This window comes from Staurois parvus, unplaced genomic scaffold (genome assembly GCF_062004578.1).
Source record: "Staurois parvus isolate SC_StPar_1 unplaced genomic scaffold, SC_StPar_1.0 ptg000264l, whole genome shotgun sequence".
Taxonomy (NCBI): domain Eukaryota; kingdom Metazoa; phylum Chordata; class Amphibia; order Anura; family Ranidae; genus Staurois; species Staurois parvus.
In genome coordinates this window covers 14,376,790-14,403,615 of record NW_028318060.1, presented here as the reverse complement: position 1 = coordinate 14,403,615, position 26,826 = coordinate 14,376,790, and the positions used below count along the sequence as shown (strand labels likewise).

Genomic DNA, 26,826 nt, shown 5'->3' with positions numbered 1-26,826 from the left:
TATATACAGTATGTCAAGTAGCTTGCACTGCACTATGGCTCATTTGCAGTTGCACTAACAAGAGTTTGTAATTAAATCTATTAATAATTCATACGAGCACATTATAAGTGCATAATACAAAGTACACCTCTCAAATGTAGTGCACTTGGATGTGGAAGGGGGTGAGTCGTGACATGGGAAATTGTTGCTTGTTCACAGCCAAACTTTGTGCTCCAATTATAAATGTAATTGACTACATTGTCTAAATAGCCATGTAGGCAGGGCATGTCAATTATTTGATTTTAGTGAAGAGCATCATTATATTCAAGTCAGCAGAATTGGATCCTTCAAAACTAAAATATGTAAAGATGAAAATGCATGCATTTTTTTTTATTACATCTAGTCTCAGTAAGACCCTTAATGTGGTGTTCTTTTTTGTTTTTTTTTAATTAACCTTTAGACATTGCTTCTGCCTTTGTGGCTCCTGTAGACCTCCAAGCCTACCCAATGTATAGCATGGTTGTGGCATACCCAACTGATCTCAGTACCATCAAACAGCGACTGGAAAACAGGTTCTACAGGTAGTTATTCCATGATTTGTGATCTGCAAATTGACAGTGGGACCCCTTTCACACGGACAGACTGATCTGGTCCACCTTTCCAGTTTTCAGGCGGACCCGATTGGACCATGCATTGACCTCCTATGTTGCAGCCAATTTAAACGGACATGGGTCTATTTACACCCACCTGCATCCGATCACTTGCATCCGATCTGATCTTAATAATTAAAAACAGACTTCTAACGGATCAGACCGGATGATAGTCAAATGTAAACGGATAGGCTGTCCGTTTTACATCCGACTGTCCCATAGAGAACAGCGGGCTGTGTCAGTGTCTGCTCTGCATAAGTAGAACGGACATGTGTTGTGTTATCCACCTGTTTAGTGGGGATCAGCATACAGATCCCCCAGCTGAGCAAGCGGATCCGCTGGCGGAGTCCACCAGTGTGAAAGGGACCTAATTCATTTATGTGTTATATCAACAGTCAGTTACTTGGGCTTGTCAACTTTACCCGATACAAAACCCTATGTCTGGTTAAAAAAAATAAAAAAACGTAATTCTTTTTATTATTAGTGATTGCCCTTCTACTCCCTTGGTAAGATTATTAATGTCTAACATGCTTGGGGAACTGCATATGAGAGCACAAGAATGAGACATCATTGCATGCTATCTTTTATATAAATTGTTGGGTGTTTGCCACCGTACTTTTTTTCAGGTTCGTAAAAATAATTATAATAAAAGTGATTTTTTTTTTTTAGGCGTCTGTCGTCACTAATGTGGGAAGTGCGTTATATAGAGCATAACACTCGAACTTTTAATGAGCCTGGGAGTCCAATTGTAAAATCAGCCAAGTTTGTCACAGATGTTTTACTGGCATTTATAAAGTAAGTGTATTCTTTGCCCTTCCATGTTTAGTCCTGTAAAAATAACATACAGTATTTCTAACAAAATGGATAAGAGGAATACCTATTAAAGGCAAGCAATCCTAAGCACACTTAAAGTGACATTTAAGCTTTGTTTTAACAAAAATGTTTTACTTGCCTGCTTTGTGCTGTGGTTTTGCACAGAGCAGCCCTGATCTTTTTTTTTTTTTGATCCCTGCTGGCTCTCCTGGCTCCTCTCCCTTGAGCAGTGCTCCCAGGGAAAGCTGCTTGCCCTGGGAGCACCACTATGTGCTCGCTTTCAAGCCACTGCTCTATGCGTCCATAAGACACACAAAGCCGTGGCTCTGCCCCACCCCCCACTCTCTCCTCATTGGCCCACAGGCTGTGATTGACCAATGAGCCAATGAGGAGGGAGAGTCCCCAGACAGAGGCTGTCGAACGACGCTGGATTGGAGGAGGATGATGGATAGATTGGTTGAATGCATCTGCGGATGTAAGACTAAAATCTTAAAGGCTAAGTTTACCTTTAATAGTATGTTATACCAATATTTAGGATGTAACATGTAACGTGCTCATATGCAGCCACCTCCCACCAACAGTGCAGCCACATGGCAAAAAAATAATAAATGTACTTTTTTTTTTTTTTTACCTGCAAAAAAATGTGCAATTTATTCTTTTTTTACAAAAGGTGAACGTACTCTTCTGTTTGCAGGATGTGGCATATAAGGTGGTGAGCAAGGGAGAAAGGTATTCAATGAATTAAAGACAAAGTATTAAATAAGAGCAGTGATTTCCCATGCGCAAGTAATGTTAAAATTGGGTAGGGCTATCAGTTGCAACTGTTGTATTATAAATATGACAAATGTTAAGACCTAGATCTCACATTTTACAAATAGGAAGTTTAGAACTTTTTAGAGTTATATTCTTTCAACTCTGTCTGTAGCAGTGCAGTGTGATGTGTTGCCCCTCATTTTAACATCTGTTGTTGTGTTTTTTATTGTTTTTTTTTTAACTCGATTGCAATAAAATATATTCATTTTATTGCAACATGCTGTACTGCAGCACGCACAGGATGTTGCCGCAACACCGTTGTAATGCCAACCCTGAGATTTTTTTGTATAAGTTTTCACCATGTTTCAAAAGGGTACAATTTAAAATGTACAAATTATTTAATTATGTTGGTGTTTTAGATTTAGTAGAAATTTTGTAAGTTATGTTGTGTTTGTGAGCGCTAATAACAAATTGAGTGTATTTTTTATCAAAATATTTTCATAAATATTTGCACAGCTATCATGAGACATACAAAACCAGTCGTGCTATATTTCTATTTTATCAGTTCTGTGGTTTCAGAATATGAATGGTTTGGAAGAGTCTTTTTTTTTTTTTTTTTTTTTTTTTTTTTTTTAAAGGGAAAATTGTAAAATAAGAATAAATAAAAAAAAATCTGAATTTCAAAAATGGTCTTCACACCTGATGTTAAAGCTGCAGGGGGGGGGGGGGGGGGGAATGCTCCTGTCATATCTTTAGTGCAGCTGAGCTGGAGATCCAAAGCTGTTAAACCGCCACAGCACCTGAAGTTCAGCAGCCTGCACATCATGGGTCATACTTACCGTATTTTTCGCTCCATAAGACGCACCTGACCATAAGACGCACCTAGATTTTGGAGGCAGAAAACAGGAAAAAAAATATTCTAAAGCAATGGACTGCAGACACAGTACAGGAGATGACCAGAGACTGCGGGCACAGTACAGAAGATGACCAGAGACTGCGGGCACAGTACAGGAGATGACCAGAGACTGCGGGCACAGCACAGGAGATGACCAGAGACTGCGGGCACAGCACAGGAGATGACCAGAGACTGCGGGCACAGCACAGGAGATGACCAGAGACTGCGGACACAGCACAGGAGATGACCAGAGACTGCGGACACAGCACAGGAGATGACCAGAGACTGCGGACACAGCACAGGAGATGACCAGAGACTGCGGACACAGCACAGGAGATGACTGCTGACCTTTGGGGAGGGGGGAGAGCGGGTACCTGAATTTGACAGGTACCCGCTCTTCCGCGGAGTTGTTCTTTGGTTAGTGTCCACTCCTCAGTGGGACCTTACCTGTTCCTCTATCCAGCGCCGCGCTGTCTTCCCGGCTTCTGTAGTGTGGGCGCTCGGCTTGACAGCCGGGTGCCCAGTGCGCATGAGCGAGAAGCGCCAAGCTTTGTGATTGGTCCGGCGGCTTCTGGAACCTGTCATGTGTCCCTTGTGCCGCCTTACCATTCACAAAGCGCACCGCTTCCCACGCATGCGCACTGGGCACCCGGCTGTCAAGCCGAGCGCCCACACTACAGAAGCCGGGAAGACAGCGCGGCGCTGCATAGAGGAACAGGTAAGGTCCTGCTGCAGGGCTGAGCAGCCGGCCCTGTATTCTGACGCGGTGGTGGAAATACCGGACCGGCCGCTCCATATTCGCTCCATAAGACGCACTGACGTTTTCCCCCCTTTTTTTGGGGGAAAAAAGTGCGTCTTATGAAGCGAAAAATACGGTAATTGCAGGTAACTAAAGCTGTAGAAAAAAAATATCAACTTGAGCATAACTAAAGGCTAAACTTTTTTTTTTTTTTTTAAGTTTTAGACAGCGTGGAGAGAGATTAAAACATCTGTCAGGTTTTCATTGTTGAATGCGCTCCCGTTAGGAAGATTCATCCTCTCTGTACTGATTACTATTGTTTTCGTAAGTGAAAGAAAATCCCAAATTTTAGCTTGCCCCCAGAACAGTAATAAAGCGGACATCTTCCACTAGGGACATGAGTTCTGTGACCCCAGTGACAGCCAGGGATTCCTTCATTTTGGAGGGATTTTTTTTTTTTTATCAATTTCTGTTTTGACTGTGGGACAGGAATTGAAGGGAAATCTCCCCAATGGGACACATTAAAAAAGGCTGACTGGTTATAACCCTCCCTTTATCCAAAATGAAAAAAAAAAGTTTGGCCTTTAGTTGTGGCTGGCAGTAAATGGATTAAAATAGACAGATTCTACCTACATATTCAACGATTACCGTTGGATGTACGTTTTACATAATTGTAGTGTGTAGTGCCAAGTAGTCCACTGAGGAACACGGGAAGTCTTTCACCTTTTTGGATTTTTCTACTGCCCACTTGAGGATTGGTTACTGCCAAATGAAAAAATGGTGGACCAGCCCAGGAAAATCCCTTCTACTACTTTTTTTTTTTTTTTTTTCATCAATTCAATTGCAGATATTCAATGCAGCCTTCGTTAGAATTCAACTAGGGGCTGACAACAGCAACTTGGGAGATGAGGTGGGTTTTAGAACCTGATTCGATTATCTGTAACTGTGTTCCAATTTAATGGGAGACTGAGAAAGTGATGGCTGCCATGATGGTTAAAATATGGCTCATGCTAGTTATATGTAGCTATGAGCTGGTACACTGCAATTTATCTTTGGACATTTCCACTGAACTTATTTTATTTTCATTTAGGGACCAGAGTTGCTATGATATTATTCCACAGTACAACATCATGAAGAAGAAGCTATTGTCAGACTCTGAAGAGGTAATTAACACCAAATGTCTTCTTTTTTTCCTAACTTGAGCCCAATAACTTGCTCAATTCTAGGTAGTAGTGTGTTAAGTTAGTCACTTTACCTCTCTTGAAAGGCTTTAAAGAGGAATTGGATGCATTGTGCAGTGTTTAATGAGAATTGGTACGGACCACACCGTAGGAATACAGCAATAAAGACCTGATGGTGATTTTATCTTTCCCCTTTCTACTGAAAAAGTATTGTAAATCTTTTTCCCCAAAATGTAATATTTAATCAAGTCCACCTAATTTTGGTAGTACTTCTAACACTACCCTCTTCAAAGGTTGACAATTCTGCTTTGCAAGCTATAGTAAAGACAGGAGCCACCCTAAAGGTGACTATAGACATGTGGTGTGTTTTTTTTTTTTTCCTTTAGCCAGTGGATAAAAAAAAAATCTGATTCCTTCATCCATACAAATGAGGTGGATGAAGGAATTCCCCCTCCCCCTCTTTATTCTATGGGAACATTGTATTCTGACAGTGAAACCTGCCGCTGTCAGCATGCACTGATCGTACGACGTTTTCCAGCATGCCCCTTCTACAGCAATCAGTCAGTTAACTTTTGTTGAGCAGAAAAAAACGAATGCAGCCACTACATCAATGGTCCATTCACACTGCCTCGTACAAGTGCCGCACACCAAGCCACAGCAGTTCAGTATGCGGAAGCTGTTTGTTCCTGCTGCAGTGAGCTGGCAGTAGGGGGCAGCGTGCATCACACAGCTCTCCCCCCCCCCCCCTTTTTTAAAGTGCACAAAAATGACACTTCATTCATTTCACTGTACAGCAGTACGGTGTGTTGCACTGCTGTACAGTAATATGTGATCCTGTCTAGTGCACAGCAAAAAAAATGCAGCATGTTTGCATTTTATTGCAAATTGCTGCACAACTCTGGACTGCATTGCAGTGTGTATAGGACACATAGAAAACAGTAGTTTTCTGTGTGCCCTGGTGATTACTGGCTTTCTATTTCCAGTGCTGATTAATGCCAGTATCTGCACTGTGAGTGAAATGGCCATTAATGATTGGTAAGCTGCAACATATTACACATTTTTGATTTGGGGTTTGGATACATTTTAAGGGAACTGACAGGGGAGAGTTAACTTGATTCTATGCTCCAGATGTTGTACACCAAAATAAATGTGCTTTTCAATGTGTTTTGTCTTTTTTTTTTGTTTTTGTTTTTTTACACCTGGCATCATAAAAGTAGGAGGCCAGCTGCTTGTACACTAGAGGGGTAAAACCAGTTACCAAACTGTTGCCATAATAGATAGAGGTATGTAAAAATAGTTTCATTGGTGCCAACCATTGTCCTACAGACATACAGCTTTCTGCTGCCGCTAGCTGCTGTTAGATCCACCTTCAAAATATAAGCCCATTCTCAATGTGAAAGCTTCAGATATATTTGCCCAAACCTTTGAAGGGAAACTTTATCCTATAAACAGACAGGTATAACTAGTCAGCACACATTTCTTATTGCGTAATGATCATCAGTAGCTGCAGCAACATGAAGGTGAAATTTAGCTGTAAAAAGTGTTACAAAACCTGATAACAGAATCCCCTGTTGGACTAGCCTGTTAGCCTATTACAGTAACTGTCTTGTGAAAGAATGTACTCCACCAAAGCACAGATAGAAGTAGCAGTTCAGTGCCTGCATAGTACAAGAAACAAAGGAGGACATAGGTCTGGTATAGTAAAAGTAGTTGTAGTTTACAAAATAGCATAAAATCACTTACATCAAGTTAATACTGAATCACTTGTACTAGAACAATTTGGATATCATCTAGTGGTGTAAAGATCTGCAGCAGCAATGAACAGAGGTGAAAGCAGCAGAGGTAGCAGTGGCTGTACGTTTTAGCAGTACTCCAGTTTTTTGGTCGGTAAGGCTATGGGAGTGTTAAAAAAGGCAGTACATTTTTGGGCTCTGTCTACTTTCTGAAGCCTGATAGGAAGGCCACAGGAGGCTGCCTTAAATGTTATCACCTTGCACAAGATATGGCAGTGTAGCTCAGTGATATACATTTTAATGAAGTTTAAAATAAAACTGGTTTACAATGTGGGAAGTGTAGAACATTGTAAATAAAACTAAAGCAATACTAAAATTATTAAAATGGGGAGAACTAATTTGAAACATCCCATATACAGTGGGGAAAATAATTATTTGATTCCCTTCAGATTTTGTAAGTTTGCCCACTTGCAAAGAAATGAAGCATCTATCATTTATATCATAGGTTTATTTTAAATGATTGACAGAATATCAGCCAAAAATCTAGAAAAAGCACATCATACAAATGTTATAAATTGAGTTGCAGTTCAGTGAGTAAAATAAGTATTTGATCCCCATTCAAAGCATAACCTAGTACTTGGTGAAGAAACCCTTGTTGGCAAGCAGAGATTTAAGACTATTCTTGTAGTTGGTTACCAGGTTTGCACACATCGCAGGAGGGATTTTGGTCCACTCTTCTTTACAGATCTTCTCTAAATCCTTAAGGTTTCTTGGCTGTCACTTGGCAACAGAAAGTTTCAGCTCTCTCCATATATTGTTTATAGGATTAAGGTCTGACCTTAATGTGTTTCTTCTTGAGCTACTCCTTTGTTGCTTTGGCAGTATGTTTTGGGTCATTGTCATGCTGGAAGACCCATCCACAACCCATCTTCAGTGTTCTGGCTGAGGAAAGAAGGCTCTCATCCAAGATTTTACAATACATGGCCCCGTCTATTGGCCCTTCAATACGACAAAGTCGGCCTGTATCTTTAGCAGGGAAACAGCCCCAAAGCATAATGACTGTAGGGATGGTGTTCTAGGGTCATAGTCAACATTTTTCTTCCTCCAAACACAGCGAGTCGAGTTAATTCCAAAGAGCTAAATTTTGGTCTCTTCTGACCACAGCACTTTGTCCCAATTCTTCTCTGAATCATTAGACGTTCATTGGCAAACTTCAGATGGGCCTGTACATGTGCCTTGAGGAGAGGGACCTTGCGAGCTCTGCAGGATTTCAATCCATGGCTTCGTATTGTGTTATGAATGGTTTGTTTGGTGACTGTGGTCCCAACTGCCTTGAGAACATTCACAAGCTCCTCCCGTTTAGTTCTGGGCTGATTGCTCACTTTTTCTTATCCATACCCCATGAGGTGAAATCTGGCATGGAGCTCCAGACCGAGGGCGATTGATGGTTATTTTGTATTTCTTCCATTTGCGAATAATCGTCCTAACAGTTGTCTCCTTCTCACCAAGCTTCTTGCTGATTGTCTTGTAGCCCATTCCAGCCTTGAGCAGGTCTACAATCTAGTCCCTGATGTCCTTTGACAGCTCTTTGGTCTTGCCCATGGTGGTGCCAAGAAAGAGAGATTCTGTGGACAGGTGTCTTTTATACACATAATGAGTTGTCGTTAGGAGCACCTTCTTAAATTGACAGGACTAATCTGAGTACCATATGAGCACATAGCCAGTCTGTAGGAGCCAGAATTATTATTGGTTGGTAGGGGATCAAATACTAATTTTACCCACTGAACTGCAACTCAATTTATAACATTTGTATCATGTGGTTTTTCTGGATTTTTGGTTGATATTTTGTCTCTATCATTTAAAATACACCTATGATATAAATTATAGATCCTTCAGTGAGCAAACTTACGAAATCTGCAGGGGATCAAATAATAATTTTCCCCACTGTATACAAGATACCATAAAACATAAATAGTGTTGCTCTAACTCATATAGACATAATAGTCCATAAACAGAGTCAAACGTGATAGTTCAATCAAACTATGAAATCTAAATATACATATAAAGTGCTTGAATAGTGAAAATCAAATAAGGTGCTTGAATGGTGAAGAATCACTGCGATGTGCTCTGGATAAATAGTCTATTTGAAAAACATGGTGATCCACCTTAACTCAATGTTCCTCCACCTAAAAATATATATGGATGGCCGCTCACCTCCTACTGTGGACCCATAAATTAATACAGGTCAACCAAGCATGGTAATTCCAAATTGATGCTATAGATGACAGCAGAGAGCTAATGACGGTATAAATGGGTCTTTTCTCAGCTTAACTCCGCCCCTAGTGCCGTCATTGTCGGCTTTTTACAGAGCGGGAGTTTTGAATTGCAAGTCGCTATGTTACTGCTTCTGTCATGTGAGTGACACTCTGGAATTATTTTATGTGGAATTAGAACAGTATTACACTATGGCAGATGTCCTCTTCTTTCTATATGTGAAGTTAAGCTGAGAAGATTCCCGTATATACTGTCATTGAAGGGGTGCCTGTCATCAGCTCTCTGCTGCCATTTAGAGCATTGTTTTGGAATTACCATGCTTGGTTGACCTGTATTAATTTATGGGTCCACCATAGGAGGTGAGCGGCCATCCATATATATTTTTAGGTGGAGGAACATTGCATTAAGGTGGAGCACCGTGTTTTTAAAATAGACTTTATCCGGCGTACATCGTAATGATTTTTCACCATTCAAGCACCTTATTTGATTTTCACTATTTAAGCACTTTATATGTATATTTATATTTCATATTTTGATTGAACTATCACGTTTGAATCTGTTTATGGACTATTATGTCTATATGAGTTAGCACAACACTATTTATGTATGTTTTAAGTGTGGAATCACCTTTTAAGTGTTATTGCAGCAGCTCTATTTTGTTAGCTTATTCACTAGTTTGATAGCACACATTGTTTTTTTATTTATTATATATACAAGATACCATGTCATTCTAGAAGTGACCATCGGGGGGAGATATAGTTCACAATTTCTAGCATTATCAAAAATGCATGTATTTGTGTTCTAATTGACCTCTTTGTACCTTGAAGGAAGAAGAAAAAGATGCAGATTTGCCTGGGACATCCACTAGGAAGAGAAAGGTATATGAAGTAGTAGAAAAATAAAATAGGTGTAGTGTATCAAAGCAGACTTTGCTCTTTCCACCCTGCAATGTTTTTATTGAGTCCTCATTTTTTATAACCTAAACTAAAGCATAAACATTATAAACTAGAATCCAGCATCAAAATCCATCATACATCAAAAAGTCCCTTCTCACAGTCACGTAGGATATTCATACTATAAATTCTTCAATCCTCCAAAGGTTCTCACTGTTTATTTTTAACTGTTCATGTGCAAAAATTTGTGTGCTCCTTTTCCTTCTTTCATAAAAAGTGTCAGCTCCTCATGCAAAAAAAAAAAAAAACCACATATAGTGCGTTATCTTTTTAAATATAATAAGCTAAAATATATATTACACTCACAAAAAAGTGCTAATGTGTCAATTCACTACCATGTGACATCAATCAATATCCATAATTCCTACTCTTACCCTCCAATAAAAAATCCTTGCCTTATGAAAGGGAGATGAATCTTGAAAATCACTTCATTTTCATTCTTCTTTCATAATCAAATACTCCCCAAAAAGAGATATCATATAGTGTAGTATTTTCAATACAATGGAAAATAGTGCCACTGTGCCTGCATTCCTGCAATCTCTGTGATCACCAACCAGTGCTCAGTCCACCTAAGGTGACCCGCCACCTCACGGTTCATGAACCATACCAGATCCTCCTAGGTCTGAAGCATGGAATCTCATAGTGAACTACTACACCTCAAAGATCTCCTCTAATGCCGATGTTCCACTCCATGTTGCCCATATGTAATGAAATCAAACATAGGCAGACCATAGTGTACCAAATAAAACAAACTGGTTTATTCTTTAGTGCTTACAATGTGTATGAAACGCCAGCATACAACACCTTCATTGGACCTCTACAAAGATGGCCACCGCTAGACTTCCGGTTTGAGTCTGACATCACTTTCGTAATTATTAGTTTGTCAAAGGATGTACATTCTTCAGACCTAGGAGGATCTGGTAAGGTGCATGAACCGTGAGGTGGTGGGTCACCTTAGGTGGATTGAGCACTAGTTGGAGATCACAGAGATTGCAGGAATGCAGGCACAGTGGCACTGTTGTTTTCTATTGTATTGAAAATACTACACTATATAGCTCTTTTTGGGGAATATTTGACCAATGATCTAAGCCGTGTTGCAGTGGAAATGCACTTCTAAAATATTTGAGTTGTCACAATAGGATTATCTATTTATGATTTAAGTTAGAACACTCCCATTTCCTAAAGCAGACTTGCTTTACCAATGCCAATCTAATGTTACAATCCCCATTCAGCACATAATATAAATATGTAAATCATTACCCATGTAATGTTTTCGAGAGCCTGAAGACACCTATTCCAGTTCTTTGTAGCATTGAAAAAAATGACAAAGTATTTGATCATCCATTGCCAACAGTTTTTCTGGTTTGCTGGACATTTGTGATGTCAGTCTTCCTCCCTTCCAAACCAAGTATGTGTTTTAATTAGTATGTGTCATCAGAGGCAGTGACAAAAATATGAAAGTAGGAAGATGCTTTCTCTATGTAGCATGTAGATATGTAAATGTGACAGCTTCCAAAACCGTGTACAGAAGAAATGCAGAGACCATATAGTTTAGATAGTGGAACTAGTGAGTATGGTTTGTAATCAGATGACGTTGAAGTGGAATATTAAAGGATTTTTGTACTCGCCGTTAAATACTTAAAATTCATACATCCATTGAGGGGCCCGGGAATATGAATACTGTTGGGTTGTACTGGCACCTATAGGAGGATTTGAAAATGGCAAACAAAAAAATTGTAGGCCAGCCCAGGATAACTACTCCTTTTATATTCATCCCCTTGGTAACTTGCAATAAAATGGACATTCTGGATAAACACATCTCCTAATGGACTCCAAGAAAACTTTTTGCAATGAATACGAAAACTCTACTTTTGTAGTCCAGGGTTTAACTAGTGTTCCTTCAGAGGTTGTTGGGTATCCCTTGAGCAATGAGCAATTTCTGCCTCTTATATAAGTTCCCACTGACACCAATGATCTTTCTAGTTATCTTGTTAGAGGGTAATTCCTCCCAATGATCAAAAATAGGAGCATTCTTCCCACTATTCATCACAATAATGCGTGTTTTCTCAACCGGGGTTCCATGAAACCTTAGGATTCTTTGAGCAATTTCTGCCTGTCAAATAAGTTCCCACTGACACCATTGATGTTTTTAGCTATCTGCAAAGGGGTAATTCTTCCCAGTGATCACAAGTGTAAGGAGTATTCTTCCCACTGACCATCACACTAATGTATCATGAGTTGTAGGTATAGTCATTTTAACAGGGTTTTTCTGAGACCGTAAAGTAATTTTAAGGGTTCCTCTGTGTTGAAAATGCTGAGAGGCTGTTTATAGTCCACTGAGGGATACAGGAATTCAGGTACTATATCAGGATGTCCAATAGCAGTCCAGCTGAGGGGAGGGTGATACAGCTGCTAATAAGCCCAAAGGAACAGAACTGGGGACGGCCTGCATAGGGGAGTCTGCCAACACAACCAGAGGGAGGACACAGAATTAACCTCCCTGGAGGTATTCCCGAGTGTAGCTCGGGGTAAAGTTTCAGCACCACAAGCGGTAACCCCGAGCTACACTCAGGAATACCCTGCAGCGCTGCTCTGGGATCTGTTCTTCACTTACCTTGTCCTGCACTCCCGTGATGTCCCCCCTGCAGTGTCCTCCGGCTGATTCTGGCATTGGTCTTCCGGGTTCCGTTCCCTGCGACATCAGGACATATGGGGACGGAACGGCGGGAAATTTAAAAATGTTAAAAAGTGACATTCACTAAATACACTAAAATCATAGTATAACATTACTGTATCAAACCATTTCACATACATTTTGTCCCTAGTGCTTTGTCCTGTGCCCTGCCTGCATTTTAACTGTTCTTTCTGCCTTGAAACTGAGAAACGTCCATGGCATCCAAAAAGCGTCCCTTTTAGGTCAAAAGCAGTTTTAGACCAGCTAGAGAACAGCGATAGTAAATTAGAGCCACTTCCAGAATTGAGTGATGATTTGTGGGGGAAATTCCTCATCAGACACTGAAAACGATTTTGCTACTTTGCTCAGTGATGTGCGAACTTGGCGCTATATTTCGTATGTTTCATATTTCAGTGTTTTTGTTTTGATTATATTATTGAATTAAATTTATTATATTTTTTGATTAAATTATAATTTATGATTTCGTGTTTCAAATTGTAACATACCTGAGATGTTTACTAGACTCTTGTTCAGACAGATTTCAGTGAGTTATTCCTAAAAATTACAGGCCTACAATAAACAAAACTACATATTTCCATGCAAAAAAAGTACCGCTTTGAGCACAGAAATACTGACATAATCAGACTGCTATGGAGGTTACCCTGATGTTTAAGCATCAAGCAATATAGCAAGTCACCACTAAAGAAAGACTCCACATGGAGGGAGCTAAAGTATTGAAAATAGGGGGGCAACACACTAGTTCCTACAGTCAATAAAAGATTTTATTCTGCAGAAAAATCCAATGTGTTTCAGTTAAAATAAAGTCCGTAAAGAAAAGAATATATACAAATTCCTGGAGCACATAAAAAAAAAAGTTTGAAAGTATAATCACCTCAATGTACTCCTAATGAAACAAAAAAAAACCTCATTTTACTTACTTTTTTTTTTAGCTTCAATAAAAGTACATTTTATACATAGTGTTTTGTTTTTGTTTTTTTAAAACACATTCAGGGAATGTTTATATTCTTTACTTTATCGGTTTAATTTTTAGCCTGATGAAGGGGGGAGGGGGGTAGATTTTCTTGCCCCTGAAACATGTTGACTTTTGTTACAGAGTTTTATGGACTGTACAAACTACTGTAGCGCGCCCATCTTTACAACACTTTAGTAAACTGTTCAGGGAGGCCATCAGGTCACCACAGTTATATACTTGCATATGAATACCACATATTGGGTTACAGCAAATACCACAGAAAGTCTGCATGGAGGGGAAAACTGAACTTGGATCAAGGGAGAAGGTGATCAAATATAACAAAAACCATATGGAGGGACAAAAGAATTCTTTTGTAGGGCAGAAAAGACCCACAATTTGATGTGGCCAACTGAGAATGGGGCCAAGCCAAAAAAAAATAAACAGATTCAGAGAAGGAACCTAGACAAAGCAGGTCTTGGCAAGAAAGACTAGCCAGTCTAGGTGGGAAGTACCTAAGCCTATACACCCCTGACCCCCTAGGATCAAGGGACAAGAACAGAGTCTAAAGTGTGTCTGGTCCAAGACTTATTAGATAAACCCTGAATTGGCTAGAACAGCCTACAAGGGACTTCTAAGTCTGCAAGAACTAAGGATTTTTATCCCATGAAGTCAACACGACCAAGGGGTTGCATGCAATTGAAGCTTCCCCACAAAGGAGCACAGGCAGGGAGGTAGAAACTTACACAACCCCTCAGACACACAGCCTGCTGAAGAACAAACCTGTCTACCCCTGACCTAAAGCCAAAGGTAGATTAAACCCCTCCCCCCCCCCCTCCCCTAGCAGCTCTTTACACACAGGCTTCAAAATTAAAAGTAGACTCAAATGAAATAAGAGGATCAGTCAAACAGACAGCCTGTTATTTTCAGGAAAGGTCTCTTGCAAGGCATACTTGGTTACTTCACAGATCAGGACACTGCGCTTAGGTTGGCTATACATTGATCAGTCAATTGGAATTGTTGTACAAAATATTACCAAATTTTCAAATCTGAAATTCTAAGTATTGCTTGCTAATTGTAGGAATACCAGCCAAGGAGAACTCTGCGTAGCCGAGCACAGTCTTATGACCTTCAGTCTTGGAAGAAGCAATGCCAGGAGCTTTTAAATCTAATTTTTCAGTGTGAAGATTCTGAACCTTTCAGGCACCCAGTTGACCTCAATGAATACTCAGTAAGTATTTCAGTTTTAGGCTTGAGCCTTTAGTCTTCATGTAATTTATGGGGTTTGAATGGGTATAGTTTTGATGGATTTTTTTTCGTATTTCCTACCTTCCTTGCTTTTTCTTTAATCTAAGCAATTCTTTGTAATGCAGCACAGTATAAAAATTCAGTTGGTTTCTTGAATGTATATATTGTAAAGTTTATATCTTTTTTGTAGTATGCAGGAAATAGGAATTGTTTCATAGACCATAGACATTTTATGATGCTATCTTGAGGTGACTGGTCACTGGCAAAAGCTTAGCTGGGTCCATCCCCTAGTGTATCCATATAACCCCACTCGCTCTGTGAGGCTCCGGTTTTTTGCTTTTTTTCTTAGTTGAGAAGGTTTTCCTACTTTTTTCAACAGAAGTCTTTACTTCCTTCAACTGTCACTACTGTCAATATCTGACAACTTACTGCCTTCAAGACTCACTAGTAGTTTCTAGATCAGTAGTCTTTTTGTACACCTTGGGAATCCTGCCCAGAGCTTGTGGCAGCAGGGCTGGCCTCTGTTTGCTTCAGGCATTGGATCCTGCAGTTGATGCTCACCTTGGTACATCATACAACGAGAAAGTTAGCAGAGGGGGTGCTATACAGGTCCAGGGCCCTGGTCCATTCCAATGTCACCAAGATTCTGAAGACCCCTGTGAAGGTATGCCAACTCCAATGGGCGAATCGATGTGGTCTCCCTGTACCTGTAGACATACTGGTTCTTGGCTTTACACACCTTGATGGCTCTGTAGTGTACCCAACATCCTCATCTTTCAAGATGCAGTGCCATGCACAGAAGAGTTTACAAAGCACAGGTGTTTTAGGTAATATTGTTATACCATTTAACTGTTCAAATTTGGTGGCCTTTTCTAACTCCCTACCAGAAGTTTCATTTTAGCTATTGACCTAGTGTTTGTAAGTCCCTTAACTGTGCAGTTAAAGCTGTCATTTTCTGTTGAGAATGCAAGCTGATAATTTGCGAAACCACCTGTTTGCCGTGTCTCAGTGGGAAACTACTTCGGAACATAGCATGTGTGTTGCCACAGTTCCCATATGCAGGACACATTACCCCCCCCCCCCTCTTTCTCGCTCCACATCCATTATGCAGGTAGTCCACAGGGAAGGAACCTCATCTGGCAATGGAGGATTGCAGGTGCTTAAAACACAGGGTACAGACAGCAGTGTGTCTGCTGCAGGCACTCAGGAAACTCTTTAAGTTAATAGTGTTTCATGCATTCCAGAGCAAAGTCTACTACAGACACCATTTCAGCACCCTAACTCAAGCTTCCTTAAAGGTGCATACCATGCAGCCTATTTTATTAAAGCAGAATTTACTGTCGCAATATCTGTTATTTTCCAGAAGCTTATGCCACTTTTGGAATCTGAGGGGGCTCCAGGACGTATGCGCTTCTCTGCCCCCTTCTTCTCTGACTATGCTCATTGGATAAATTTGGAGTTCTTGTGCTAAAGTAGATGAGAAATTTCTGGCAGAGGTATTTAAAAAAACAATGTCACTGCCTCCATTTATGGAACTTCCTCACCTAACCTTTGCCCATACCTGATCTACTGTGGACCTATTGAGGCTGTACGTACTAAAATATGAACAAAAAGAGGGCTTTTGGTAGAAAGCCCTTTCTTATCCTTGATCGGGCAAGCTGGGCCTTATTCTACAGTTTGTCAAACTAGGATAGGTTGTCCCCCTCTCTTGACAACATCAAAGCCTGGTGTCCTATGGAATGTATCAAAGGAGGGGCTGTCCTAGCTGTGGACACAGCCTTTCTTGCAGTGAATAATCTCTAATGTCCATTGAAGGTTACCACCTTCTCTCAGGATCTGGTAGATAGACACTTGAAGATTCTTCTGAGAGCCTCCTTTGCGCTGGCAGCCCCTACCCTACAACCATCCATAGCAGCCTTCGCTATTAACAAAACTATGTTTTAAATGGCTTGGGGAAATCCATATTGAACGTTCTACTACTATAAATATCATCTTTCTTCAAAGATGCAGCTTATGCCCTACTATTGTGTACATGCCAAGGAGAGAATTATCTGTCAAATTTCCAGAATGTCTTTACTTTCTGTGCATGTGTGCAGACTTATATAGCTCAAAGCTTGTTAAACTGATCTGGCACAAGAAAGATGCTGTTTGCACGTGCCCTTTGATGGCAAGCTTCTTCTAGGTAATGCCCTCAATTAATTTGAGATGCCTTCTGATGACAGGGAGTTTAGAGCCCATTATCCATAGTCATAATTACCTCTGGAATGGTTTGCCCCTCTCGGGCACCATCAGCTACTGTGGGTCTTTTTGGTCGTGGCAAACCTTGTTCACTAAACTCACTGGAGCTACCAAAAAACCTTACTAATAATAAAAAGATCGCCCCCTGTGCCAGAGGCAGTGGAGTAGCCTTCTGGTACCTTTACTCCTACTTCAAGAAAAACAAAATTACACATCTGGACCTTTTTTTCTTTCACTCTATTTTCTGGTGAAGATACACAATGACTTTAAATTGTCCTTTTTGCTCTCTTGTTCTTATCTTTTCCTACACATTGCTAGGTAAAAACAATATTTCCTTACCTCTGTTTGACCTTATAGGCACAAGGAGTGTTTGTTTCTTTCCTTTTTGGAGTTAAAGGATATTTATCTCCCAAATAGAAAGACCTGTCTTTTGTAAGCTGCACATGCCATCAAACCCAGGTTGTCTTGCTGCATTTTTTTTGCACCTCTCATACAACGTCTGCTTTGACCTAGAAAGATTGTTTCATATAAGATCAAAGCTAAAGAGCTTTATTAGAAAAAACAAATGTGCTTAGAATAGATTAAAACACAAAAACTGAGCATACTACCACTGTCACCTTACCAATTTAAAATTACAACATTGTCTAGTCACCTATGCAGCTGCTCATACATCCTCAAACATACATACTGAGGGGGCAAGAAGACCTGCAGGTACAATATGGTAAATGGACCAAGATATAGGGTGTAGGAGTATAAAGAATATTTACTCAATGGTATACCATGTGTTAAAGGTAGAGGTCAGATTGAAGATAAATTGTCCTATAACCATATAAAATATAGGTGGAGGGCGCCTAAAAGTTCATTGACTTCTGCAAAACGATTTGCCAGTCGATATCAGTCCAGGTAAATATGAATTTCTATAAAAAGTAAAACACCCAGCGGCAAGTAAATACCACCAAAAGAAAGCTCTATTTGTGAGAAAAAAATTATAAAAATTTCATAAGGGTACAATGTTGCATGACCACGCATGTCATTCAAAGTGCAACAGCGCTGAAAGGTAAAAATTGGCCTGGTAAGGAAGGAGGTATAAGTGCCCGGTAGGCAAGGGAATCTTTCTGCTTCACCTTAATACAGTCCCGCAGAAAGAAAAAAATGTGGATTTTTAAACTGGGCACCCTGGCCCCACAGGTCCTACACACAGAATGTAATTTACAGGTTTTTCTGGAATCATAATGACTGTCATGTATTGTTCCTGCAGTCCTTTCCATTTAAATGAGGACGTTATAATGTAGAACTACATGACAACCTTGTAAAAATGATCAGGTTTATGTTTATTCTTCCTTTTTTTTCCCCCTTTCTCTCTTCTCCTCTTTCTTTTCTTTCTCTTCCTCTACTAATTTTGTGAAAATCCTTAGATATGATCTATTTTTAGTAAAGATCTTTATTGCAGTAATATGATCTGTATTCTTCTGGCAGTAATGTGCACCATTTACATGTGTCTACAATTAGGCTGATGGGTGACATCTTGTGGTGAAAAAAGGGTATTGCCTACCACAGGGTCCAAATACACTGATACACTGGCCCCTCCTATCTGTGAAGAAGCCCAAGCCTATTGGGTGAAACATGTTGGATTGCACATCCTCACGCACCCCCTGTGCGTGACGTCCCCACGTTATGCGGCCATCTCGTCTGTCTCCCATCACAGGTCTGGGCATCCAGCATCTCCAGTTACACTGATTACAGGGAGACAGGACTTATACCACTGCTGATACTTTACAGCATACATGGAAAGCACTTTGACACCATCTAGTGTAATGTCCCGAAATTACTTGCTGGAATTAAGCTCAGTGAACACTACAGAGTTGGTGAGAAGTCGATTACTGATGCATGCTTATTGCTGTTTATGACGGTACTGCAGATGGTGCCTTATACTGGTCATCTTATGAGACATATTTACCTGGACTGATATCGACTGGCAAATCTTTTTGCAGAAGTCAGTGAACTTTTAGGCGCCCTCCACCTATATTTTATATGGTTATAGGACAACTGGTCTTCGATCTGACATCTACCTTTAAAACATGGTATACCATTGAGTAAATATTCTTTATACTCCTACACCCACTATCTTGGTTCATTTACCATATTGTACCTGCAGGTCTTCTCGCCCCCTTAGTTTGTATGTTTGAGGATGTATGAGCAGCTGCATAGGTGACTAGACAATGTTGTCATTTTAAATTGGTGAGGTGACGGTGGTGATATGTTCAGTTTTTGTGTTTTTATCTGTGCTAAGCACATTTTTTTTCTAATAAAGCTCTTTTTGATAAAGCTGCATGGTCCCATATGAAACTATATTTCTTGGGGATTCCTTACCCCTATGCATATGTCCATAGATTATTAGTTTTGGTGCCCACACCCATCTACTTTTTATTTACCTTTTGGGTGAGTCAGCAATCAATTGGTAGCAGATATATATACAGGATTATTTCTAGTTTAATTCCCTGTCTATCGGCTGCCCTGGCCCTTGACGTACCTCTTTTAGCCTTTGTATTGGTTGCTTTGACCTAGCCCTCACCTCCCCTATAGAATAGGCCTTGTGAAGAATAAAAAAACTTCCAGACCTAGGACTGGTTCTCTTGTGAAACCACATTAGACTTTTCCCTTCACCTTGCTGAATAAACTGATGGCTTTTCTGGGATTTTTATTAGACCCCTGAATAGCCAGGAAACTTATCAGAGACTTGGGCTGCCAGCTTTCTTTACTCATCTTGCATCTGTTGCTTGATAGCTGCTGTTCTTCATAGTCCTTTTTGGCAGAGGTTAGCCCTTTGCAAAGTTTTATTCCTATGCTCCTCTTACCTAGGTGTCAAGATACTGTATATCCCTAACACCTTCCTCTACCATAATGTTTGGATTCAGTCTGACCATATCTTATTGCATTTCCTAGCCTCTACAGGTGTTACTCTCTTGCTCCTCCTCTGATTTTTTTTCTCTCTCATCCTGCCTTTCCTTCAAACACCCAGGGCTAAGTCCTTGCGCTTAGGTCCCTGGTTAATATTTCTCTCAGTTTAAGTAGGTTCATTTCCTAGCTCCTGCTGCTCCAGTGCACCAGAACATAGCCTCTCTAGTATCAGACCTCAAAAATCTCAAGTCATGTTGTGCCCCTTTTACACCCCTAAGTTGTGCATCACCAGATCTCCTCTCTGAACTAGAGGCGACTATCCTGTTTTTCCTTTCTTAGTCCTTGATCTTGATGTCAGACAATTTTGTTGCCCTGCATTGGACGGGTTACCATCCATGGGTTCCCAATAGTTATTCGGTGTTCACCTTTCATTTACATGTTTTGGTTTATAGCAGCTTAGTCATTTATAGGCCCTTATCAGCTTCTTCACTAGCTTGTGGCCAAGCAAATTCCTGATATCCTAAATTCCCAGATATCCCTGAGGGGTGTGGGCATTTTTGAAAAAACTACTTGTCCAGGGACAAAATTGGGGTCTCAATCTACTTGTCCCTCATGACAATCTACATGTCCAGATGGAAAAAAAAATGCATTTTAACCAAAACCGTATTTAAATCGGAGGTGATTTTAGGAAGGTGTAGGGCTTTTAAAAGCAAAACTGGCTTTATGACAACTTAAACGTGTAATAATTTTAACATTACACTGTTGATCTCCTCCTCCCCTTGCAGAGACCTTGCAGTTTAATGAGCACCGATTGGGTACTTGTCAGGAAAGGAGTGTCAGGCTTATCCTTTATCCCTTTCACTGCCAGAGCCTTTTTGCGTTTTTTTGCACACATTTGAATAATCATTTTAGGCCTGAAGATTACATAAAACCCCCAAAACAATATATATTTTTTAAAAGCAGAGACCCTAGAGAACAAAATAGTGGCAGTTCCAATATTTATGTCACATATTACCACAAAGGTCTAGGAAATGCAAGATTTTAGTAAAAAATTCACTTTTTTATTTTTGGTGACAGGTTTTCTTTATTTTAGACCCTGGAGGTCTCCTCTGTACTCCACTGGATGTAATGCAGTACATACCACACCACATTACATTCTGTCCCAGCCTCGATGGCCGGGAAATCTTTAAATGGGGACCCGGAAGTGAAGTCACAACGTCACTTCTGGGTCAAGCCAAGAAGGGGAGGGGAGCGAGTGTTTGCTCTTCTCCCTCCCCTCTACCCACTGGCACACCCCCCTAATAGGTTCAGAGCCCTCAGATGGGCAAGCGGAGCCCGGGAGACAGCGGGCAGAATGGCGTTTTATGGATGGGACGGCAGAGAAGGCTAGAACTGTAGGGGGCTGTATGGAAGCAATTGGCGGCAGCGCTGCCGCCTGAATGCTTCCACCTGACAGATGAGCCCTGCTGCTTGCCTGCAGCAGGGCTAATGATTAAAAAAGAAAAACTACCTGCTCGGCGCCCTGAACTACATGTCCCGGGCATCGGGCGATACAATGTGAATATCCCTGTCCCTCCCTTGGCATAGCCCAACAGATTTATGATCAATCAATTTATGATTAGTCCAGCTTACTGCATGCCACGTCTTACCTTGTGGGTCCTATTTAGCTGTATATATTCTCTCCCTATCTCCTTAGCCCTTGCATTGTCAGGGCACTTCATGCTGATGGTAGTTTCCTGTGGAGACTCTTGCAAGCCCTTGTAGATGAGCCAAGCCCTATCATTGGCGATGCATATTTTCTCCTTCTGTGAGGTCCTCATAAATGCAAATCTCCTGTCTTGCTTTCCTCCAGCAACAGTACTTTTCTTGTAATATTCTTTTTTTTTTTTTGTCCTTTTGGAGAGCAAGGGTGGCATGGAAGCCTAATATTCCCCCGCATCCCTGCATTTTCTTTGACTTTGGGACTTCTATTTACAGGTAGTTTCTGGCTACATGCCATGCCTCTTTTGTGACCTGCCCCCTTTTCTCTTGTTCCATTCAAGGAGGTCTCTTCTGGGGCTTCATCCTGTTTCCAACCCGCTGGATGGTTGTTCTTTTGATCCGCATCTTGGGGGGCTTTTGCCCTTAGGAAACAGGTCTTCCCATTTCTGCTTGAGCCCATCCTCCTATTGAGGTGGGGTTCTGAAGCCTCTGCAGTCCCTAACTTCTCCTTGAGCCAAGCCTCAGCCTGTATTGGTTCACCTTCCTTTGCATTGTCATTATTAGACATCTGTTAAACCTCTGCTGTGGCTTGCTCTACTGACCCTGCTTGCTTTCATGTGGACCTGTTACAACTGTTAAACTAATTAGTTGCACACCCTTAGAATATTGCTTGGGGATGCCCCATGGTCTATGAATCATGTGTCAGGTACTGTACGATAAAGATAAAAGGAATTTTGACATACTTGTAAGTCCTTATCTTGGAGTGTACAGACACATTCCCTCCCCCTTTCTTCTGTGATCTCTTTATTACTTGCTAACAAAACTAAAGATTCATGGAGGGGTTTTATGGGATACCTTAGGGGATGGACCCAGCAAAGCTTTTGCCAGTGCCCAGTTACCTGAAATTAGTGACAAATACCACATGGTCTGTGAATCGATTCCTGTGCCCTGTACTGTACTCCAAGATACAGAATTTAAAGATAAGTAAAACAAAGCTGACTCTATGTTCTAATATGTTTAGCTCTCAAAGAAGATGTTGGTATGTTGTATAACAGTGTGTTTATTTTATAGGATTATAGAGACATTATAGACACGCCTATGGATTTTGGGACAGTAAAAGAAAAACTTGATGCTGGGACCTATGAATCTCCTACAGATTTGTACAAGGATGTGAGGCTCATTTTCAGTAATTCAAAGGCTTATACACCAAGCAAAAGATCAAAGGTACACTTAGCTTATGTTTTTGTTAACAAAAGTGTGAGGCGAATCTGTTATACTGATTAATTAAATTTTTCATATGGTTGTGTAGACCGCCTTGATGTATTCTGTGTTTCTTTAGGCCCCTTTCACACGAAGGTTCCTGATTGGACCCTTCATTCACCCTCTAAGGACCTGCGGCTGTAAATGTCTGTTTACACCCGCTTACCTTCAATCTGATCCAGTCCACCAGAAAAAAAAAGAGAGAGAAAGAAGATCCATCCCCCTCTGTCTAGGTGGAGCAGAGGGCAGTTAGATGAAAACATACAGTGGAGTACATTTACACCTGCTGGTCCATAGAGTGGAGTAGGCTTTGTTTGGGTCCGCTCTGCAGGAACTGAGTGGACATTGACCTGTCATCCGCCTGCTCTGCTCTGATCAGAGGACAGATCCCCTGCTGATTGTAATAAAGTCTGCCCTGTGTATTAGGGCCCTAAATATTTGACAAGTTAACAGAGTATCTAATGTTAAGGTCTGATGCACACGGCTGTTCTGTTAGGATGATAATGCAAAAGAGTCCATGTTATATTTCTAATGAGGAACATGCATTGTTAGGCTTTCTCACCTGTTAGCTTTTGCTGTGAGTAGAACATGCAAAATTAAAGGATAAGTTCACCTTTTCTACCAAAAATAATAAATGCATATTTTTTGCAGGTAAAAAAATGTGCATTTATTATTTTTAGCTGCAGTAGCCTGGAAACCATTGCACCAGCGATCAGCAAATCGCTGGTGCCATGCAGGCCTCCTGCAGACCTGTCAGTATATCTGCTTGCCCATATGCGAGTACAAGCAGATATACTGACAGGAAGAATCAATGAATTACAACATGTCACATGGTTTACCCTAAATATGGATGTAACCCGATATGAAAGGTGAACTTATCCTTTAAGCAGTTGGAGCTGTATGATAGGAAATTAATGACCTGTGTTTATTTAGAAATTAGTGCTGCTTTTTGAGCAGGTTTCAAGTAGGGAGTTTATACTTGCATATGGACAGGATCAAAAAGCTTGCCATTAACTAAATAAGCACGACAATCTTGCTATTCTGAAGAGTTATGCATCAAAATTCTGAATACCAATTTAATTTCTTAAACAGAAATTGTAGATTGGTGCATACACATGTAATAAATATACATTAATACATACAATAAATGTATTGCATGGTAAACCTTGGAATTTAAAGTTGTTTTTTAAATTATCATACTTTTAGAATATCCCTAAATTGCCTCCTGTAAAAGCAATCCAGTGGCTAATTAGCCACTAGGATTGCTTTAACTGTGTAGAGCTTCACCTTAATATTCCAGGACAACAGGTGTGAAGGTGGACACCTCTCAGACTGATCCCCAGGAGTCAGAGAGGAACAGTGTGTAGTGAGTGGCCTCAGCCGTCGCTCTGGCCATGCCCTCTGACATGTTTGCCCCGCCCATAAGGGGCTGGGGACACAGAGCCTTTGAGACCCAGCCCCTATGGGCAGGGCAAAATGCATCAGAGAGCGTGGTCAGAGTGACGGCTGAGGCCACTCACTACACACTGTTCCTCTCTGACTCCTGGGGATCAGTCTGAGTGGTGTCCATATTGACACACATTGTCAATTCTCTGGAATTACTTGGGACGCCACTTCCTCTTCTCTCTGCCGGCAGAGTGATTACTATTTGCTGTCAGCCTCGAGCACCGGTAGAAGCACACTTATGATTCCAGGACTACACATGAAAGAGTGGTTCAACCCGCCTTAAGGAAGAAACGCAAGGCTCACATATTATAAAGTGCTCCACTGTCTTGTCAGTCTCAGTTGGCTTTCCTCAACCTAGCAGGAAGAACTTTGTAACTATTACAGAGGGGCAGGATCAGCACAGAGTTGTGCCCCCCCCCCCTTCCCCAGTGGAGCAGATAGCAAAGATGTCTCTTATACTCCTGAGGGTAGTAGTGCTGGCCCTTGCCTCCTTTCCTGTCAATTTTCTTCCATGTAGTCCTTGTGGCCCTGCCCATATATATTCAGGCCCATTTGGGTATATGGAATCAGCAGAGGACACGGCGTGAATACAGGCATAGTCTTTATAACCACTTCTTGTGCAAGCACTTAAGCCCAGATGAGCGTGCATGCCCTGTACAGCCATAGGGGGCTCTGATGTCCAGAGCTCACTTACTCCAAATTTGAAGCCGGTGAGTGTGGACTGGAGCAACAAGGCAGAAGTGGTGCCATTTTTTAAACCGATGCTGCAGCAGTGCAAGTCCCAAACAAGATACATGGTCAGGCTGCATCAAGCAACAGAGAGGCCTCTGTCACTAGTTTTGCAGACCATGTGGCATCCCAAGGGACCAGGGACTGATCTGGTATCCCAAGATTCAGTAGCACCAGCTAATGGCTTGTTACCTGAACTGGAATCATTGAGAAAATCGTTTTCAGAAAACTTTATTTCTGTATTCACTGTGAGCTGCAAAAATCAAGCGCCATACACAATTAGTAAAAAGGAAAACCCTATTGTCACCTCGGAGACGTTAGGGGCTGCTCAAGAAAACACATCCATAAATGCTTCAGTGTTAATTTCTTCAAGACAAAGCAGAAAAATATCTTTTCGTTGGCACACTAAAAGTACAAGTATCAGCTCTTCTACTTTTATGGGCAAAAAGTTAGCCAAACATCAACTAATCAAGACGTTCTTTATATTCCTCTTCAGAAAGAGACTTCGAAAAAACAGGGAAATCCTTTCCAATAGCCGCGGTGCTGTAAAAGTGCTCCAAAAAAACTCAGTTTGAACCCATAGAACTACGTTCACCCAGGTTGCTTACATTCAAAACCATACTGTTGCGCTAGCCACCAATAGAGGGCTATACTAAATACAGACCACCTCAATTGCAGAACAATTTTTTTTATTTCAACAATTTTTTATTGAAGCTCGGTGTATGGTAACAAAATAGTATCACAAACTATCAACGTAAAAGTTAAACAAATTCTGTATACAAATATGATGCCATTAATAACCCAAGATATTTAGTCACATGTATCGATGGTCGATGAGGTATTCATAGAGCAACAAATTTGAAATAACCTAGAAAAACCTAACGGCATGTAAGGAACAACCATTAGTATCACTCTGCATTAATGGTCAGCCTTGCCAATAGATAGTCATACATCCACAAATAACAGAAAGGATTGACTTCATTATCATTTGGAATAAAAATTTGAGCCCATGGCGTCCATTGTTTTTGCAAGGCCTCTAATCTTGATGTATTACCGTATATACACGAGTATAAGCCGAGTTTTTCAGCACATTTTTTGTGCTGAAAAACGGCCCCCTCGGCTTATACTCGAGTCAACGTCTGCAGGGGGCTGCTGTCTCTTACCTGGCTCCGGTCCCACGACGATCCAGTCCAGGAAGCACGGCTGCTCCTTCATTCGGTTCGCCCACTGGATGTTCGCGCGGCTGGTCGGCTCCGCCTTCTCACCGGTGATTGGCCGCCAGAACTGTAGCTCAGGAAAGGCACACAGGCGGCCAATCACCGGCAAGGAGGCGGAGCTTAGTGGCCCCGCGAAAATCGAGTGAAGGAGATGCAGGTAAGTGTGCCGTGCTTAGGTGCTGCTGCAACCACATATGCTGGCTGCAGCAGCACCATACTGGAACAGGGGTCAGCAAGTGTCAGTGGGAGGAATAGTGCCCCATCATTGGTGTCACTGATACCAATGATGGGGCATTATTCCTCCCACTGACACCAACGATGGGGCACTTTTCCTCCCCCCCACTGACACCAACGATTGGGCACTATCCCCCCCCCCCCACTGACACCAATGATGGGGCACTATTCCACCCCCCACTGACACCAATCATGGAGCACTATTCCACCCCCCACTGACACCAATCATGGGATACTATTC

General features: G+C 41.2%; 1 protein-coding gene across 1 annotated transcript in view; it reads left to right on the top strand.

The window, feature by feature from the left end:
* PHIP (PHIP subunit of CUL4-Ring ligase complex) overlaps positions 1–26,826 on the top strand; it is a gene marked incomplete at its 5' end in the record, with an annotated part of 124,164 nt that overhangs the window by 81,353 nt on the left and 15,985 nt on the right. The window contains 6 exons of the mRNA XM_089681311.1: positions 440–560; positions 1,299–1,424; positions 4,920–4,992; positions 9,845–9,895; positions 14,696–14,845; positions 22,771–22,923. Coding sequence (XP_089537437.1) covers positions 440–560; positions 1,299–1,424; positions 4,920–4,992; positions 9,845–9,895; positions 14,696–14,845; positions 22,771–22,923 — 674 coding nt within the window. The remainder of the gene's footprint in view (positions 1–439; positions 561–1,298; positions 1,425–4,919; positions 4,993–9,844; positions 9,896–14,695; positions 14,846–22,770; positions 22,924–26,826) is intronic.